This window comes from Pezoporus flaviventris, unplaced genomic scaffold (assembly GCF_033815535.1).
Source record: "Pezoporus flaviventris isolate CSIRO_AGI_PZ_B2104156 unplaced genomic scaffold, CSIRO_AGI_Pfla_v1 ptg000018l, whole genome shotgun sequence".
Taxonomy (NCBI): domain Eukaryota; kingdom Metazoa; phylum Chordata; class Aves; order Psittaciformes; family Psittacidae; genus Pezoporus; species Pezoporus flaviventris.
This window is the reverse complement of record NW_026892566.1, coordinates 1,602,629-1,618,463: the sequence shown is the minus strand read 5'-3', so window position 1 is coordinate 1,618,463 and position 15,835 is coordinate 1,602,629. Positions and strand designations below refer to the sequence as shown.

Sequence of the window (15,835 nt, the reverse complement as noted above, 5' to 3'; positions counted from 1 at the left end):
CAGCATGTGCAGCAAGATGTGTGCGCTGCTCCAAATGGGGTGCAGGCAAGCACAGCTATGGAGGAAAGGGAGAGAGCTAGCATGGCAGGGGGCACTTACGCTGCCAGGTTGTCCGCTGGGTACCCCGGTGAGCCCCTTGAGAAGGCTGCAGGCATGACTCACTGCACAGTAAGATGAGCTGTGTGTACATTTGTGCAACTTACGCCACTCATGCGTTTCAATGGAGGCACATCAGGTATTCCTCTGTCCCCCTGAGATTCTTCCGCCCTCTGCTCCCCCAGGTAACCACCCCCTTGCACTTCTGCCTGCCACATCTGGGTTAGAGGCAGCAGATACGGCACTTCCCAGATGCTTGTAGATAGATACACGTACATATGAAGAAGCATGTAGGTATTGGGTATCTCATGCTGTAAATACAAACATGTATGGCTTGTGTGTCTGTATCGAGTGGATAAACACGGGTTCTACCCCGAGCCAGCAGAACCAGCCTTTCAGAGTAAATACCTTTCACTACAAATAGCAAATGCCAAAGAGGGGCCCAACCCCTGGAAAACCGATCTGTCAGACAGGACTGCGTGCCGATGGCTGCGCAGGACCCTCCGCGGACGCCTCAGGGCTTCCCCGCTTCCGTGACGCGTTGTTGTTCCTGACAGGCTGGACGCAGTCAATCCAAGTCTTCGTCAGGATCGCACCCGCCAAAATAACGGCAGTGTTGCAGAAAGCACCAAACCAAACCAAAACGCAAAGAGCGCAGTTATGCCAACTGCACAGATATCAGTGACAGCGTCGGACTTATTTTGAGGGGGGGGGGCGGTCTTTCAGCGCGGGACTTACAGTAAGCGCAGTGCGGAGTGGAAGCGATGGCGCTCTTAGGCCGATTCCCCGACCGAGCTGCCCCTTCGGGGCCGTGGGGACTCCTAAGAGAGTCCCCCACAGCCGCCCCGCAGCGCGGTGGGCGGAGGGAGGCGGGATGCGCGCCGCCCCGCGCAGCGCTGGCCCAGCACCCGCCCCCCTCCGGGCCTGGAGGTGCACAAACTGAAAGTACAAGAAGGAACAAAACCACCCCAAACCCGCCGGAGGGGCACGGCGGCGGCGGAGCGGCAGCGGCTTGTGAGTACCGCGGTGAGTACCGCTGCTGGCACTCCGGCGCAGGATGCACCGCCCGCGGGCGCGGAGCGGGACGGAATGAGCCTCAGGGGGCGATGGGGGGGCAGATCCAGCCCCGCTGATTGCTGGAGAGATGCAGCGGGGCAGGGCTGGAGAGAGAGGCGGCAGGGAGAGCTGCTAGGAAGTTTGGAAGGATTTGCAGGGAGCTGCTGCTTCCGCAGGGCAGCCGGAGGGGGCGAGTAATCCTTCACTCAAACCCTCGGGTCCTCCGCTTGGCCTGACCGAGGTGGGAGGGCACTGGAAGGTCATTTGCCAGCAGACTGGGGACAGGACAGAGCCTTGTGTGGCCCGCTAGCAACACGGGCAGCGCCGCGGGGTCGAAGTACCGAGTGATGGACGCTGCAAACGCAGGAATGAGGGCGCTGCCCAGCGCAGCAGTACCCTGGGGCAACTGGTACAGCACACCCATGGTGTGGGTAGTTCCCCCTCTGAAAGATTACCTTAAAATGGGATAAATGGGATGATTACGACTTTTTCTTTTCTTTTTTTTTTTTTTTTTTTTTTTTTTTACCGGGCAGTGTGTAGGGGAGCATTCAGTGGTTCATCAAAATTGTACTTTTTGCCATGCACTGGGTGATATGTGGTATTAAAGATACTGTTCTGCTCCAAAGTATGCCTTGAGTAGATTTTCACTAAACACAGAATTCCAGCCCCTTCCCCTAGTGGTGCCCCATTTTGGTGATAATGCAGGAGGCACAGAAGACGCAGGGGCTTTACAAAATATCCTTCCTGGCTTGAGAAGCACTGAGCTGTCAGCCATGCACTTTTATGCACACAAAACCTTCAAAAGCAGCTGTCCCTTGCAGAGCAGAACCCTCACAGCAGTTTCCTGTGAGAATGGATGTTCATGATTCCCACAGTTTACTGTGGGAATGGATGAACTCATGTCGCAGTAGAAGCAGAAACAGGATCATTTTGTTGTCCGTAGCTGCCAGCTCCACAGAGGTAGTACTAGGGCAGGCAGTACTTTTGGGATCCACCCTTCTTCGTCAGGTTTTTTGAGCTTTAAGAGTTGAGATTATGGTGGGGGAAAGGTAGCACATGTATGTACGTGAAGACTGTATGATCACATACACCTTCTTTCCGTAGAAAACAAGCCTGAACCAGAGGCACATCTCCAAAAGAGGTGGGTTTCAAAATAGCAATACATGAAATATTTCTGTGTGTGTGTCTGAGCTTTCAGAGTACCCACACTTCAAACTTGACTGCTCTGAGTTGAGAGATAAAGCTTTACCTTCTTCCCAGCCTTTTTCTTTCTTTCTTAAAGATGAAGCTGCAATTTGCCCTTACTCCTTTTGCCAGGAATTGGGATTTTCCCACAGTAGCACCCAGCATGCAGCAAAACAGTAGGGCTCTGTGGAAGCTCAAAAAAGTGCTGGGGAGAGGGAAGAGTTATTTGAGGAGAGGTAGACCAGCACAGATGTAGATTACAGGGGGAAGGGGAACTTGTTAAGCTTAAATAGTTCTAGTTATGGAGAGAGTTTGTGTGTGTTCTGTAGAGTTGCTTTCCCTATGCATTGGGCTACATACATTGGTGAACATGATCATAGGATGGTTTGGGTTGGAAGGGACCTTAAAGATCATCTGGTTCCAACCACCTGCCATGGGCTGGGACATCTCACACTAGACCATGTTTCTCAAAGCCCCATCCAGCCTGGCCTTGAACACTGCCTGGGACGAGTGTCACTGTAGAAGGCTACAGTGTATTAAGTCCCAAGGCAGGATAGATGTGTGCCTCCTCCAGGGGCATTTTCAGGTCTTGCTCAGCGAAGGAAAGTATTTCATCGCTCACCGTTTTGTGAGCCCGACGAAAACCAGCACAGTTTGCCATATAAAACTCAGGAAAATGGCTGCCTTCCCATCAGCATCTCTTTACACTGACTGCAAGGATGAGAGAATGTGTGGGCCTGCTTAGAGCAGATTCCCAAATCCACAATGACCAGAGGGAGAGTAGATGCCTGAGGCTGTGTATGTGAGAGCTGTTTTGTGTGGGATGTGTTCTGGATATGTGGGTCAAAATGTGACTCTGGCATCTTAAGAAAGCTATGGGTAGACATCAGGCAAAGCACTGAGCTTGAGACGGGGTCCTTGTTAATGCTGTACCCTTTTTCATCAGCAGTCACCATGAAGAAGAGTAAGGATGGAGTGGGAAAGCCCTGCAGAAAAGGCTGAAGATAAGCTGGCCTTCCTGATGCCTGGCTCAAACTGCTTTGGCAGGCCTGGCAGTGCAGCATGATTAGGATGAGGAGGAAGAAACTGTGGGCATCTTGCTTATGCTTTGCAGCAGCCTTCTTCCTTGTGGTGACACTCCAGGTACAGGGGCAAGGGGTGGGGCATGCATGAGATCACTCTCAAAGTATGACGCAGTTCTGTCAGATGAGGGCACTGAAGGTGACAGACATTTTTTGTGCAAGTCTGTGCTTTAAGAAGAGTGTTTGAAGAAACTCTTGTCAGCAGTGTTGGCCTGGTGGTAAAAGCTGACACGGTAATAGCTGGAAGTGGCATTGCCCAGAGAACATCTTTCTTGCATAGCAACTTGGGTCCTGGAGGAGTTTCTCACGAGGGGTGTACCATACCATTGCCTCACTCCTGCACTGCCTCCTCTGTTCATGTGCTTAAACTCATAAGGTAGCTCGGCAAGGCTGGATCCCTAGGGACATGGAAACTTCTGTTTTGGTTTTTTTTTTAGAGCTGATTTCTAGAGGAAACTTGGCTAGTCTCTCTTGTGCTTTTTTTCCAAGGAGAAAGCAGAAGCATTGTTAAATCATAGGTCATGTGGCCTTACATTGCCGCATGAAATATATGGGAAATACAGAAATGTATTTCCCACCTCCTCCTTACAAATTCACATTAAGGCTTCTGCTGTTCTGACATAAGATCCCCTGGATGGTGGTGGCTGCAGTCACTGAAATGCATGCACTTTGATGGACAGAAACTTCACATGCAGACTTGGTGCTTGATGCTTAGACTCTGGCCAATGGCAGTGATGTGCTGTGTTTATTTCCCTGAAGGTTATCACTGAACTGAGCAATTCAGAGAATAAGGTGGCAGTAATCTCCAGTTTACAGAGTAGCCCGCTAAAGCCTGTGGAGAGGTATGCTTTTCAGTTCAAGAAGCAGGAACTTCACAGAAGCTTCAAGGCAGAATCTGATGTAAATCACTATCCTGTCCTGCTCTGGTGGTCTCCCCTGAGTGGGGAGAAAGGGAGATTGGGTCACTGTGGAGAGGACGTTTGCTTCTTTACTATCAACAAGACCTACCAGCACAATGAGATGACGAGAGCATTTCTGTTCTATGGTAAGGATCTGTTTCTTTTTAAAGGAATAACTTCCCTCTTGCCCAGTTTTTCTTTAGAGATTTAATATTGTAGGTGGCAATCAGTGAGAGCAGGAAGCTCACATAGCTCGTTGTGCTAAACTTTGCCTGGTGCTGAATACCATCAGTAGAGACCCAGAGATGCAAGTTCTCTGTAAAAGTACTCTGAAAAGTGACTGCGCATGTCTGTGGTATGACTGTTGCCTTGTCTCGTGCTGCTTTTCAATCACATGTTCTCCCTCTTTATGGGAGAAAAGATGATTTCCTTTATTTGCCAAATAATGAAAGGACAGTCTGAGATCAAGCCAGCTTTTTCCAGTCTTCTGGTTTGTCAACCTTAGCAGAGATTCTGCAAGGCCTTTGTTGCCCTTGTGCAAGTCTTTCGTCTTAAAATAATGCTGGTAATTGCTGGTAACTGTGCAACTGCCCTGCATCTTGGGCCAAGAGATTGCTAGCAGACTGTAAATGCAAAGTAGTGAAAGGAACCTATTGATCTGCGCAGGGAGCAGCAGCCGGTGTAGCCTTCTGAGCTGCTCTGGTTCTGCTGTTTCAGAAACTTCCACTGCATGTACTGTAAAGTGAGTCTACAAAACAAAAAAGATGTCTCTTTCAAAAGTAGACTGTATTTTGTTAATTTTGATATTTTTCCTCACACTGTTGCTTTTCAGAGAAAAAGTTAATTTTAAGGGGAAAAATAAAACCAAAGCATTTATGTTACTGGTAGATTCAGCTCCTTTGTGTGATAGGTTCAGAGTCTGGAATAGCTCTCACTCCGTCAGGATACAGGTGAACTGGAAACACAGGAAAGAAGGACCTTAAACTTGGTGGTTACCAGTGAACCAAAAACTTCTTGTCACTGATGTTTTCAGAGGTCCAAGTAGGTCAGCATTGTCAGTTGATAGTACAGTGGTCAAAGCACAAAGGAGTAACAGCAAAGAGTGAGAAGCTGACCCAGATAAAGACAAGGAGAGCTGGGTTGGCATCACATGAAAGCTATAAAGTCTGGTGGTTTTAGTCTCTGTCAGTAATTCCGTTAATTTCAGCATTAGAAGAACTACTACTGTTCATTTTTAGCAGGCTTGTGGACATGCTTTACTTACTTACTTTTAAAGGATTATTTATACTGTGCAGAAGACTCCCTGTAGTTTTAAACTGTTTTTTATAGTGATGCTGGCTATAAACTGTATAAAGACAAGTGTCAAAATATGTAAAAAATTTACTTATTTTTAAGCCATAACAAATGATCTCACAATGCTAAAACCTGCAGAGACAGAGGTCATAGGTGGTATTGAAGTTGATAAAAAATCATTAACACACACTCAGAGGCATACCCTTGATGCGCTGAGCTGTGGGCCTGCAAGAAGGCAGATTTTGGTGTTCAGAATTTCCCTCTAAACAGCCTGCTGAGTGAAAACTTGGAACATCTTCATTTCCATAATGTTGGATCAGGGCATAGTTTCATCTTTCAAAGAAACTGCATTAATTTTCCCCTAATATTTGTTCAGTGAGCTAGTCAGGAGAAGAATGATCCAAAGCTTAGAGAAAACATTATGAAAAAATACGAGGTACAGATGTTTTCCAGCAGCAGAAACTGCTTTTCTAGGACCACCTTCTTTTCAACAGCTTGTCCTGACTTACTGTGCTGGACTGGGAAGCCCCTAGGTGTAGCTGATGACTTTGTCAAATGCCACCATCTCTTATGTGGAACTGAGATGTGGCATCCACTTTCTGCGTTTTGCCTCTGCGTTTGGGAGGGATTCCCAGCTCCACCTTTTCGGTGCCATCTGTTTTACAGATTTTTGTCTGTAGTGTGAGCTACCAGTGTCAGCATGAGCTGTATCTGGTGCCATGCTGTCAGAGCCCCAGGGGTGTTGTTCCTAAGGGAGGAGATGTCGAGCTGTTCTGTGCTGGAGCACTGAGTCCTTGCAATATGAATTCTGAATAAAAGGTGTCTTGTAAGATGCAGAACTTTTCCTGACAGCATCTTTCTCATCTACACTTTGCTACATATCTAGTATTTCCTAACTAATAATTAGGAAGTTGAAATTGCTCATAATTGTAGTCTTCTTGTACTTTCGTTATCCCCTCATAAGCTCCTTCTTTTCCTTTACCTCACGGGGTAGGGAACATGCTGATGTTATTTTCCCTTTAATCCTTAAAAGCTTTTTGTCTTCTTGCTGGATTAAGATTGATTATGTGTTATATTAGAATCTTTCATTGTGATGTGCTCTGATCTATAATGCATTTTTCTTTTAAGTTTCTCTTTGCTTAATTCCTCATTTAGTAAGTTTCATGTTTTGCATTTCTCTCTCTCTCTCTCATTCTTTCCTGCATTTTCCTTCCCTCTTCCCTGCAATACTACCTTAAAGAAGGAGGACTCCAGTCAGAGACAGAGCTGAACCGCTATGGTTTCATTCCACAGTATTTCATTATTGTCTGTATGCACTTCTCTTCTGGGCATCACTTAGAACAAAGTGTTTTCAAAACCAGATTTGCCTTATAAGCTTCTGACATTCCTGTATCACTATAACACATCAAAACCAGAGGCAGTAAATAGCTTTTTTCAGTTAGTGTGACCATTTAGTGTTGAGGGCTTTAGATGACCCTTCAGTGGAAAATGGAAGGTCACATATTTAGTGTCCTTAAAAAACCCCACCTGATGCTCTTGAAGAATCTTGCACTATAGGAGGTTTTTATGTTACTGGCAGCTAACATCTATCTTTACTGCAGTCGTGAAGTCTTAACATTTACTTTACAAAAGGTCGTCCTTGGAGTCATCTTGGCAGGCTTATACAGCCGCAGAGACCACTGGGCAGTTTTCCTTCTTTATGTATTAGGTTTTAGACCAAAATTCTGTGTTAGACTTTTGCTAGCTCCCTCTCTTTTCCTCATCAGTGGTCTGATGTCAAGGGTAGAACAGAGAGTGAAAAGTTGCGAGTGTAACTGGGATGGTAGAATAGCTTGTCCAAAGAGAAAGGATTCTTGGTGTTTTTGAAGTCAGCTGTTTGCTGTTTGTTTCTGTTTGTGTATTTCCCTTCTTGACAATACCAGTTAAAAGTTTTGTACGTTCAGTGCTTGTACTTAAGTAAAAAAAAACAGATGCCAAAGTAAAAAACAGATACAGTTATAAGACAATGAGGAACTATCTTGACAGAGACTCATCAGCTTTGCATTTAATCTGCAGTAAGACCAGTCTTATGAGTGTAGTACAGCAGTACTGAAGGGAGAACAAGGGTCAGATTCACAATCTGGTTACTTGAATTCAGTTTTTCACAGACTAGCCTTTGAGAAAAAGCTTCTAGGTTTGTCCTAAAGCTTTCAAAACAGCTTTCCTAAGTTGTTCTGGAGGGTTCCTCACAGGGAGGCACAAGGAGCTGCAGTTGTCTGTTTTCAGAGTTTAGATATGGTTCTTCTTCTACTATTGGCATTAGTTTAAGGAGCCATCTTCTGCCAGGAGCTGCTTCTTTTATGTATCTGGTAGGCAGCTGTGATACATCACCTCTTAATTCTCATTTTGACGAAATAAATAGATTGGCTTCAGAAATCTCTATAATACAATACTTTTCCAATACTTGAAGTAATTGCTGTAATTTTTCTCCTTAACTCTGTCCAATATTTTAGCAACCTTTTCATTGTTTTGCTACTAGAACCAAATTAAGCCCTGCAGTAACCAATAGGCAATACCATCTGACTCCTATTTACAGAACCGGGGGATTATTAAGCATCTGATTAGTCTCATTTCAGTGCATTAAAATGTGAAACTCCTAGTGAGCCTTTGAAATGAGAGGCCTTTAAACTGGTATGACCTGAAAGGAAACCATTTCTAATATTGACTACTGATCCCCATTCTCTAGATTCTTGTGCTGCCAGATTATCTGTCATAATACTCTTCTGTCTTTGCCTGAATTGCTCTCTTTGCAATACCTCCTTATAATGCAATAAATGTGATTGTTGTAGAGCGCTGATATTAAATTAAAACTATACTTCTGTGTCACTGTAGTTCTCATTGCATGATAGATACGGGCAGACTGTAACACCATTTGCTTTTGTCTAGGTACTGACTTCAGTATAGAAAGCCTACCTCTCCCTCGGAAAGACTATCATGATTGGGCTCTTTTCCATGAAGAGTCACCAAAAAACAACTACAAACTCTTCCACGAACCGACCATCACCTTATTCAACCACACTGCAACCTTTAGCCGCCACTCTCACCTACCGCTGACCACTCAGTACCTTGAGGGCATAGAGGTCCTGAAGTCGTTGAGGTACATGATCCCACTGCAGGTGAAGAACAGCCTGAGGAAGAGGCTTGCACCGCTTGTATATGTGCAGTCGGATTGCAACCCTCCTTCTGATCGGGACAGTTATGTGCAGGAGCTCATGTGTCACATTGAAGTAGACTCTTATGGGGAATGTCTGCATAACAGAGACCTTCCTCAGCATCTTAGAGGTCCAGCTGCCATGGATGATGGGAACTTCTATAAAATACTGGCACAGTACAAGTTCATTCTTGCTTTTGAAAATGCTGTCTGTGAAGACTACATCACTGAAAAACTGTGGCGGCCACTGAAGTTGGGAGTGGTACCAGTGTACTTTGGGTCTCCTAGCATTGTAGACTGGCTTCCTAGTAACAAGAGTGCAATCCTGGTATCCAGTTTTTCACACCCTCGGGAGCTGGCCCATTATATCAAAACACTTGATACAAATGATCAAGAATATGAGTCCTACTTGCAGTGGAAACTGAAAGGGGACATTTCCAACCCAAGGCTGCTTACAGCGATGAAGGAACGCAAGTGGGGAGTGCAGGATATCACCCAGGACAATTACATTGACACCTTTGAGTGCATGGTGTGTAACAGAGTGTGGGAAAACATCAGAAGGGAAGAAAAGGTATGAGCGACTTTGTTGTTGTGTCTCAGACGGGCTTTAAAATGGCACTTTGCTCAGATCTGTCCCAAGAAGTTTGGTTATCAGATTTCTGGCCAACCTGCAATGACTGGTAATGCAATGCCATTGGGTTGTACATCCGTATGTTAGTAGGTGTTGGCAGAAGGTGTGGGTGCACGGCATGTGTTCCTCATACTGTTGCAGTGCTTGGGTTCATACACATTGACCACTGAGCTGCTGGTCATTTCAGCAGAAGGCATGAATTGTTCAGGGAGGAGGTTTTTATGAGACTCCAGAAGGTAGTCTGACTTTCTGACTCACTTTATGTGACTTGAAACATTTAGAAACAGGTAGCCCAGAGAGGTTGTGGGATCTCTGTCCTTGGAGAAGACTCTACTCAGTACTGCCCGAGGCAATTAGATGTGGTTTAACCTGTTTCAAAGATGGAACTGAACTAGATGATCACTGGCAGAAGTCCCTCCTGACTTAAATACTCTATGAGTGTTTGGGTCTGCATATGCATGGATACATTCAAACCTGTAGTGACAACATGCCATTGTTTGTGGCCACATTTGGTGACTAAACATTGAAACATGAATGCTTAAGCCAGATTGTGTGTTTGTGAGAGGGATTGTGTGTGTATTTTAAGATGGAAGCAGAATAAAATGATGAAAATAGAGCTTCTTGCCTTAGAATTTCAGTTTGGGTGGGCTGGTGCTGCTCGTTTGCAGCCAGACCTGATCTGATTCTCAGGCTGTTGTCAGCATGACTGGCCTTGCCCTGGACACTTTGGGAAGAGCTTCCCCTCTGACATCCACATGGATGTGGCTAGAGCCTGTGGTGGGAAGGAAAATGTCACTGGCATGCTTTAATAGTTTACTAATGGCATAGTGCCTTCCTTCTCTGTCTGCCAGGGTCCCTGAATAACCCTTTTTATTTCTCCCCATTGCCAGGGATGGCTGCCCCAGAGGTGGAAAGCTCAGGTCAACCATCTGAGCTGCCCTAAACCAGCAGCATTCTCGTTCTCGACCTCAAACCCTGGCTGGACTTCTCTCCATGAGATGTGGATACCAAGCTTTGAGCAATCCAAGAAAGAAGCCTGGGCACTGAGGCACCTGGTGGAAAGGAACAGGAATTTTACAGCTCAAGAATTTTGGATGCTTGTATTCAAAGAATAAACACAACAACCTGTAAAATAGAATGAGCTTCTCAGAGGAGTCTGTGGAATTTTCTTTTGAGTGTCACCTTATCATCAGTAGCCATAGGAAGTAGATGTGTAAGACTGAGTTTAGTATATTCAGAGCTCAAAGGAGTGTTAAATACTAGAACCACCCTCCCAGTGATATATATCTACATACATATACATATATACATTTATATTTTTGTTAATTGTCATTAGTTCAGATGTTTCAACATTAAGGCACAAGTTGTCGAGGTTGTCAAAGCTCAGTTTTAAGCACTCAGCTAATTCCCATGAGGCAGATGGATCTCCCTTAATCTTTAGTTACATACCTGTGTTCATGGCCTCAGGAACCCTTTTTTCCAGTCCAGGACTTTCCTTGCTGCTCTGATAGCAACAAGCTGGAGAGCGATTGACACCATTGCACTGGTGCAGCTTCGTTGCTGCTTTGGAGGTAGAGGAAAAGTTGGGACTCTGTCCCTGGCTAGATGTTTATTATCAATTTTCCTGGCATCAGCAGATTTAGCAGGAACTTGGCGGGCTTTGTGTCCTGACACTGAGTGCCAATTGAAAGTACATTAGTGTTTGGCACAAGGAAGCACCATCTGTTAGTGTCCAGAGACAGACTGAATGAAAAACGTGCTGGCTCAGATTTACCCATCATCTGCTAAAAATAAGCAAGGCACATGAATATCTCCACTCCTCACAAACAGGACTGTCTCAGTATGACTTACCTTATTGCCTTTCTGATGATGGACTAGTATTTGTATCACATATTAACATGGAATTATGTGCTTGAAGGGGCAGGAATAAAACACTGAATCTGGAAAGTCTTTAATATGAACGAGGAGAGGTAGGCAAACAACCTCCCTGTTTTAACACAGAAAACCTCAAATTTGTCTGACAAAGAAAAAACCTTGGTAATCGTGGTCATCACTTGCCAAATGATACACCTTTGCCTGGGATGCAGACTACTGCAGTTTTCATCCCAAGTTCTTCCAACCTCAGTCTATGGAGGAGTCAACTTCTAAAGGATCTGCAAAATGGCATTATCTGCGTGGAGCTTGTTGGATGAGGGATGTCATTCATACGCATGCCCATGTATGATGACACAGGCAAATGTAACTACTAATATGGAGTTCTTCACATTGCTGGAAAGAAAGATTTTCACCTGTCTGATAATTTCCATGCAGTTGTTCCTTGTAGCAGACTATTTTAAGATTGCTGACAAGCATCTTATTTTGTGAATGGGTAGCCATGGGGAAGGATGTGAATAGTATTTACACCAAGAAATTCAGCTGCAAAATTTGCTCACCTTAGAAAAGTTTCCTCACCAGAAATTTCCTTAACAAATAGCTAGTGAATTTTGTATTACTTTTAAATCTAGCAAGAAAAAGAGCAGTTTTGTGTCCACAGCCCATGGAGTATTGGTCATTGTTTCTGTAAGTGTAAACTTGGCTTTGATTAGCAAAGCAGACCCACTGGAATTTCTTGCCATTAATGTTTTGCCAGTGTGGCACACAGCATCTGTTGAGCATGTCTTAAACTCTTCCCAGTGGTCTACAGCACACATGGTAACTAAGCTCCTCAAATGAAGTCCTTCAGGAAAGTGGCATTATCATTGCAAAGGGAACTGCAGAATCCCTACCCGTTGCCATGAACCTTTGTTTCTTTTCCCAGGATGGCACGAAATATTGGCAGCAGAAAGGGATAACTTTTTTGGGGGTAATGTTCTGCTATCTCCTTTGCCAAAAATCTCAAGCCATGTTGTTTAAAGACCTCAGGAACTGCACAACTTCAGATCTTTCATTCATTTCCATGATGGAATCTGTCAGATCCTGAGCTTCCTGAGCAATCTGGTAGATAGATAGATATTACCCAAATGTATGAGGCATATTTATCTCAGTTTATGGTGCATTATTATCCCTTATTTTACTTTGATAGAGTGGGAGGGAAAGAAAGGCTGAAGTAACTGGTTTACAACCTTCATTTTGGAATTTCAAGTATTCAGCAGCAGGTGTTTTGGAAGAGGTAACATCTTCATCCACTGCTATACGCAGTAGAAAGATGAGTCCCCAGAGCAGTTGGCTAAAGCTGTGCTGTGGTATGAGGTAATTGTCACTCAGCCTTACAAGATCCTCTCACAGTGCATCTTTCCTAAAGGATAAGCATTAAGCTCTTGGCTCCCATAGGCTAGTTCAGAACAATATATATTTCGCCTCTTGGTCTGTAATCACACTCCAGAGCCTTTTTCCTGTGCTGAGTGGAAAGAATTCTTAGTGAACATCGCCCTGAGAGACTTATGACAGGGATTATTGCAGACAAATGAAGCGTAAGACTGAACACTGTTAATTTTGAATTGATCGCTTTTCTCCCCCTACTGCTCTGAGAAGGAATAAGCGGAAGCAGCTGACCAGTCTCTCCACCTCTCCTTTTTAAGCTGATTTGCTAGCTTTCCTGCGGTGTATAGGTCTGTAATTCTAGTCAACAGAGGAGCTCAATTTCTGTGGCAGGCTTATGTATACCTTGGATGGCACAACCCTTTCTTTTTCAGTTTCTTTTTTGCCTTTGAAAGGCAATAACGAAACAGTTGAGAAAAACTCTGTATTTCCACAAGGGCCGATTCTGGGTGAATGGGTGCATGCTTCCCAACCTCTTGCACAGTGGTTATAAACTGTTCTGATTTCCTCTGTTGTGGGATTTAAGACACAAAGTTCCTTGGTCTTGTGTTTATTCCTTTAAACCCATACCCTTCAGCTCCCTGGATGTCGTACATATTACTGGTCTCTGAGCCCACAGCACCATTTGCATCTGAAATACAAACCCTTGAGACCAGACTGCCCATTCAGAAGATGCCTGCGTTCAGCTCAGAGGTGTCTCTAGGAATCCGCAGCAGTCCTGGTGGGGCTGGGAGGTCCTGGAGTAAGAGGTGACCCTGGAGGTCAGCATAGGGCATGGTCCTCCTTATCCCTCTCCCCTGGGAAAATCAGGGCTGGGGCAGGGACAAATGAGAGCAGGGATTACTTTTACCCTTTCTACTACACTCCCCCGTCCTCTCTACTTCCAGCCTTCAACTTCCACTAGTTCCCCTGACCTGTGGTACCTGTGTCCTTGTGCCTCCCAGTCTGCTTGGCATCCACTCATGTAAGAAAACAAAACACAAGGCAGTTGCTTTTTCCACTACAAACATTTGCTCACATTTCTCCAGTTCACTTTTGCTGTGTCAGAGGCCTGAGCCTCCTCTCTGTCCTTGGGGTCTGGCTGGTGGTGTTCAAGGCCAGCTCTGACTTGGTGCAGTGATATCTGGGATCAGGCTGCAGGGAGGCAGCTAAAGTGAGGAGAGGTTGAGAGAAGCCTCTCCTGCAGCCTCCCCTGTCACACCAGAGCTGCTTTTGAGGTCCCGAGTCCCTGTTTGGGATGTGCAATGCTGTGCTATGCCCATGCCTGGCCACAGTGCTGACCCTGAGTAATGTTTCTAGACTTCTGTCTCAATCTTGACCTGCTTCATCACTGTGATGCTGCTGGGTGATTGCTGGGCTGTGGTGACCCTGCCGTCAGCGATCGTGTCCTGTGCAGCCGACCTGTGGTGCAGGATCTCCTCCAGCCTGGTGTGAATGCTGCCCAGTCGGCTTCACTCCCAGGGGATATTCTGTGCTTCAGACAGGGATCTTTCAGAATCTATTGGGGGTGGGAAAAGTCCCCTGGGAATACCTGGTCCTGCAATCACGTGGCTTCTTCCAGCCCAGATTTCAGGTTCAAAATATTATTCCTACTCTGAACTCTGGCCACTCAACCTGTTTTTCCCAGATTGATTCATTTTTTTCATAGAATCACAGAATCATAGAATCAAGTAGGTTGGAAAAGACCTTTAAGATCATCAAGTCCAAGAATTACCCCAGCACTGCCAAGGCCACCAGGGCCTCATCTACATGGTTTCTAAACACTTCCAGGGATGGTGATTCCACCACTTCCCTGGACAGCCTGTTCCAATGCCTGAGCACCTTTTGGTGAAGAAAGTTTTCCTAATATCCAATCTAAACCTCCTCTGGAGTAGCTTGAGGCTGTTATCTCTTGTCCTATCACTTGGTGTTTGGAAGAAGAGACCAACCCTCACCTCACTACTTTAATTATTTGCAATCTTAGCAATCTTCAGGTTTTTCCCTGAAGAATATATGTACAGATATTACACAAGATTGCTTTCAGGTTGTTGTAGAGACCTATAAGGTCCCCCTGAGCCTTCTCTTCTAAGGATGAAACCACCCCCAGTTCCCTCAGCTGTTCCCCATTCTTCTTGTGCTCCATACCCTTCAGCATCTTTGTTGTCCTTCTCTGGACCCGCTCCAGCACCTCAATGTCTCTCTTGTAGTGAGGAGCCCAGAACTGAACACAGGATTCGAGGTGCAGCCTCACCAGTGCTGAGTACAGGGAGATGATCACTGCCCTGGCCCTGCTGGTCACACTGTTGCTGATACAGGCCAGGATGCCATTGGCCTTCTTGGCTGCCTGAGCACAAGCTGCTCATGTTCAGCTCCATCAATCAGCACCCCAAGGTCCTTTTCCACCAAGCAACTTTCCAGCCACTCTTCCCCAAGCCTGGAGCGTTGCGTATTTGTTTGCTCTCCAAAAATCTCCTTAACATTGACACTAGCCAACACACTTGCCTTGTTTCATGTCCTTTAGGAGGGCCTGGCAGGATGGGGGTGTTAACACAGGTGGGAGCAGTTCATATGAGATTGCTGTGCTAAGCATACATCAGAGGAACAGTGGACTATTTACCCCAGAAAATGAACAGCAAGCCAATGTCTGGGGAAGTGATGAGAGAAAAGAAATACAAGGAGGACTTTGACTGCATTCATTTAAATGCAAGACAAGCCTCAATCCTGTGCTGTGGGTGCACAAATGTGCATTGTGGGCTTCAGAGGTCATATCGTAGCTTTCCTCCCTCATTCAGCCTTTCAAAGAGAAACAAAGCCAAAAGCTTGCTTGTGGCAGACATTAAAGAAAACTGAGGATCTTGATGCCAGTAATGCACATTTGCAAAGCCTGTGGTGCTCTGTTTTGTCAGCAGTGTGGTGTTAGGCTAGTGTGAAATACAATGAGGGCCGCTGTGTGCTCCTCTAGGTAAGCATGTCACTACTGCATGCACGGGAAGTGGATGGTGTGGATGTTTCATATAGCCGAAATAGTAGAGATGTATACTGCACAACTCGGTGGAGGCTGTTTCAATAACAGACTGAGATTAAAACCTATGTAATTAATGGAAAGAGAGAGCTCATCTGAATTACC

General features: G+C 45.4%; 1 protein-coding gene across 1 annotated transcript; it reads left to right on the top strand.

The window, feature by feature from the left end:
• The first annotated feature begins 3,027 nt into the window (after nt 1–3,027).
• On the top strand, nt 3,028–10,583 carry FUT10 (fucosyltransferase 10). The gene is made up of 4 exons (XM_061455030.1): nt 3,028–3,480; nt 4,179–4,464; nt 8,537–9,372; nt 10,323–10,583. Exons 1-4 carry the CDS (start codon nt 3,400–3,402, stop codon nt 10,545–10,547), a joined length of 1,428 nt encoding a protein of 475 aa, XP_061311014.1. The 5' UTR covers nt 3,028–3,399; the 3' UTR covers nt 10,548–10,583.
• Nucleotides 10,584–15,835: the final 5,252 nt, after the last annotated feature.